This window comes from Malus sylvestris, chromosome 15, assembly GCF_916048215.2.
Source record: "Malus sylvestris chromosome 15, drMalSylv7.2, whole genome shotgun sequence".
Classification (NCBI taxonomy): Eukaryota; Viridiplantae; Streptophyta; class Magnoliopsida; order Rosales; family Rosaceae; genus Malus; species Malus sylvestris.
The window spans coordinates 38244096-38247941 of record NC_062274.1 but is presented as its reverse complement, the minus strand read 5'-3'; the positions used below and the strand labels follow the sequence as shown (position 1 = coordinate 38247941).

The 3846-nt window shown below is 40.3% G+C and overlaps 1 protein-coding gene across 1 annotated transcript; it reads left to right on the top strand.

Moving 5' to 3' along the window:
- Positions 1-589: 589 nt before the first annotated feature.
- Positions 590-3376, top strand: LOC126603434 (actin-7-like). The gene is made up of 5 exons (XM_050270279.1): positions 590-746; positions 1363-1433; positions 1566-1959; positions 2042-2655; positions 2771-3376. The coding sequence occupies exons 2-5, from the start codon at positions 1374-1376 to the stop codon at positions 2834-2836; spliced, it is 1134 nt and encodes a 377-aa protein (XP_050126236.1). The 5' UTR covers positions 590-746; positions 1363-1373; the 3' UTR covers positions 2837-3376.
- Positions 3377-3846: the final 470 nt, after the last annotated feature.

The following is a 3846-nucleotide window of genomic DNA, read 5'->3' as shown; positions in this document are numbered from 1 at the left end:
GTGTCTTCCGCCTCATCGGCGCCGTCTCCATCTCCTGTGACCTCTACGCCCTTCGTAGTACTCCGTCAATGGCATCATCATCACCATCTAAACCTCATCTTTCTCTCCCTTTCTCTCGGTGCATGCAACTAAGACAGTGGAACCCAGGAACTTTTTCGACGAGGCCGTGAGTGTCGAGGAACTTTCCGAACACCTCCGATCGTTCCACGGCAAACAGAAGTTATAAAAACATTCCTCTCGTCTTCTATTTCATTTTGATACCTAGGTCAGAGTCTAGGGTGCTCTTTTACAGTCGGCCGGAGCTGTAGAAGCTCCGACGTTCTTCTCTGATTCGCACCAGCCTCAAATATCGCGATATTTGGACGATTTTTCATTGGATACGTGTGAAAATATCGGTGTCTCACAAAAATGATAATATCGGCGATATTTCGCCGATATTATCGATATTTTGATCCTTGCCCAAATCTAAATATTGGACTGTTTGATGATAATCATAATTAACCATAAATAAAATTAAAAAACAAAAAACCAAAATATTGGACTGTTTGTTAATTTGGTCCAAATTTCATGTGCATTTCAAAAGCCGGAGCTATATATAATCCCCTCTCTCATTTCTAGTACACCCTAATTCTACTCGATTTACCATCTCTAACAGCCTTGAAGAAACACAGCGATATCCAAGCCTTCGTCTTCGGCTTGTTCTTTTTCCATTGCCGTCTCCGATCGTCTTCGTTTTCGTTTTCAAGGTAATTTCAGCTGTACTTTTTCAATTTCTGTGTTTGGATTTCCTTCTTGTGAATATTGAGTTTGATTTGTAAGAAATGAGTAGGCTGAAGTTGACTTGTGCCTGATCTTAAATGTGTTTTTGCCGACTGGTGGTTTATGTGATTGTTGGAGTTAGATCTTGAATGAGCTTACTGATCCATGATTTCTTTGACCGATTGATCTGTTGGATTTAGATTTATATTTTCTTTGTGTAGATGTAGATGTTATTTGGATGTCTGATCTGGTTCTTATCTGTACGGATCTAGTGCTGGTGATCTGATTTTTTTTAGATCTGAATAGTTTTATTTCAAAAAATTAGATAAATATTTGAAATTTGATAAATTGGAAGTGCTTATATTACTTACTTAGCAAAAGGATTTCAACTATGATTGTTGAGATTTAAGTCTCGTGCAAGATTTTGAAATTGGCTGTTAAAGAAATAAGGAAACGAAGATAGATAGTTGGATGCACGTAGAAAGTGATAGCGAAAATGATTCGTGTTTTTCGATATACATATAAAAATACTCTACTTGGCCACTTATCTGATTAGTGAATTAGTGTGGGATGTTGTATTGATTCTGTATTATTTTTATTCAGGTTTGTAAAAGATGGCCGATGCTGAGGACATTCAACCCCTCGTATGCGACAATGGAACAGGAATGGTGAAGGTAATGCATCATACCTGGCATCTTTTGCTTTCTTCAATCATTATGCATTTAAGAGTAATCAAAGTTTTAGTTATACTTGTTACCGAAAATGAGGTTTTAGTTACACCATTTTGTGTATTCTTATGTGTGTAGGCTGGATTTGCTGGTGATGATGCTCCCAGGGCTGTGTTTCCTAGTATTGTTGGTCGACCACGGCACACTGGTGTCATGGTTGGTATGGGTCAGAAGGATGCCTACGTAGGTGATGAAGCACAGTCGAAAAGAGGTATCCTTACCTTGAAGTATCCCATTGAGCACGGCATAGTGAGCAACTGGGATGACATGGAGAAGATCTGGCATCACACTTTCTACAATGAACTTCGTGTTGCTCCCGAAGAACACCCAGTTCTGCTCACAGAGGCTCCTCTTAACCCTAAGGCCAACAGAGAAAAGATGACCCAAATCATGTTTGAGACCTTCAATGTGCCTGCCATGTATGTTGCCATCCAGGCTGTTCTCTCACTGTACGCCAGTGGTCGTACAACTGGTTAGTATCAATTAGTTTCTGTGCTTGATTCTGTATATTGTACTCAATTTTTCTGGTGTTGACTGAGCTCCTCCTTGTACAGGTATTGTGCTGGACTCTGGTGATGGTGTGAGTCACACTGTGCCAATCTATGAAGGTTATGCCCTCCCTCATGCCATCCTTCGTCTGGACCTTGCTGGTCGTGACCTCACAGATTCTTTGATGAAAATTCTCACTGAAAGAGGGTACATGTTCACCACTACTGCTGAACGGGAAATTGTCCGTGATATGAAGGAGAAGCTTGCATATGTTGCTCTGGACTATGAGCAAGAACTTGAGACTGCCAAGAGCAGCTCTTCAGTTGAGAAGAACTATGAGCTTCCCGATGGCCAAGTCATCACAATTGGAGCTGAGAGATTCCGGTGCCCAGAAGTCCTCTTTCAACCATCTCTTATTGGAATGGAAGCTGCTGGCATTCATGAGACTACTTACAACTCTATCATGAAGTGTGATGTGGATATCAGAAAAGACCTATATGGAAACATCGTGCTCAGTGGTGGGTCAACTATGTTCCCTGGTATTGCAGACCGTATGAGCCGGGAGATCACTGCTCTTGCTCCAAGCAGCATGAAGATCAAGGTTGTAGCTCCACCAGAGAGAAAGTACAGTGTCTGGATTGGAGGGTCCATCCTTGCATCCCTCAGTACCTTCCAACAGGTGACGATCATAAACTTATCTCTTAATTTTACCAATGATGTTTTGAATACATATGCTATATTATGAATTCTTTTTGCTTGAGACTGATGAGATGTTTTTGTCTTTGATGAATTAGATGTGGATTTCCAAGGGTGAGTATGACGAGTCAGGTCCATCCATTGTCCACAGGAAGTGCTTCTGAGTTCTAAAAATGGTTTTGATGGTGAGCTATTTTTCAATTTAGTTGGATTTTTTGTGTCATGTGTCATGTGTCATGTGAAGTCAGTTTGGTTGGCAAACGATGTGTTGAGGCGGGGTCACTCGACGACTGGGTATATTTCGATGTTGATTTATCATAGCTTCTCATCCACGCGGGAGGCTTGCCTGCTTGCAATGTGAAATGGTTCTCTGTATATGTGGTGGGCAGAAAATCAGTCCAAAACCGTCCTCGCCTTGCCTAATCTTTGGTTCAACCATCTCTTTCGGTAGTATGTTTGTAGCTGGAGAGTGATTGGGATGCTGTTTTTTTTTTTTGATCCTGTTCTTTTTTGGCCTTTCATTTCCCTTTTGTTCTATATTCGACGGTCTCTTTTTTTTTTAATTTTTTTTAATTTTATTTTATCCGAGAACATTAATATTAATAGTTTTTATTGTATCTGAAATTTTATTGTAGCTCAAGTTTGTGGTGGAAAACTGGTATGAAAATTTATAATTAAATAGTGGCTTGAAAGCTTGATCTGAATCTTTCTCCTGTGTGCCTGGATTTGTGGTTTCTTTGAAGGTGTGTTGGCGTTTTGTTGTTTTAGTAAGTGAATCGTTGACCAGAAAATGTATTAAATGTGGCTTTTGCCATTTGCCAATTGTATGAGAGGCCTCTCACATCCTGGAATTGGCAGAAGTGACTAATGGCACCTTCACGTAAAAGGTAAGAGGAATAAAAAAAACAAAATTCGGATTACTTTGGTGTTTACTAAATATTTAAAAATCAAGTGGTGGAGTCCACAAGAAAAAAGGGAATTCATTTCTTGAAATTGGAGAAATGGGATTTCTGTGAGGGAATCGGGAATGTATTCTTTTCTACCTATTATGCCCTATCGCTAGCTGTCGCATCATGCGGTGGACATGCTTCTCCCTCGCCGGCTCATTGCGGAGAAAAAAGTGCATTACCTGTTTGGATGCCGTGAAAATAACAGGAAGCTATGAGAAAAACCA

What these genes read in the sequence shown, in the direction of transcription:
- LOC126603434 (XM_050270279.1), top strand. Translation starts at nt 1,374, where the DNA reads ATGGCCGATGCTGAGGACATTCAACCCCTCGTATGCGACAATGGAACA. An exon ending in CGCCAGTGGTCGTACAACTG is followed by an intron (nt 1,960 to 2,041) that starts GTTAGTATCAAT and finishes CTCCTTGTACAG; the next exon opens with GTATTGTGCTGGACTCTGGT. An exon ending in CCCTCAGTACCTTCCAACAG is followed by an intron (nt 2,656 to 2,770) that starts GTGACGATCATA and finishes TTGATGAATTAG; the next exon opens with ATGTGGATTTCCAAGGGTGA.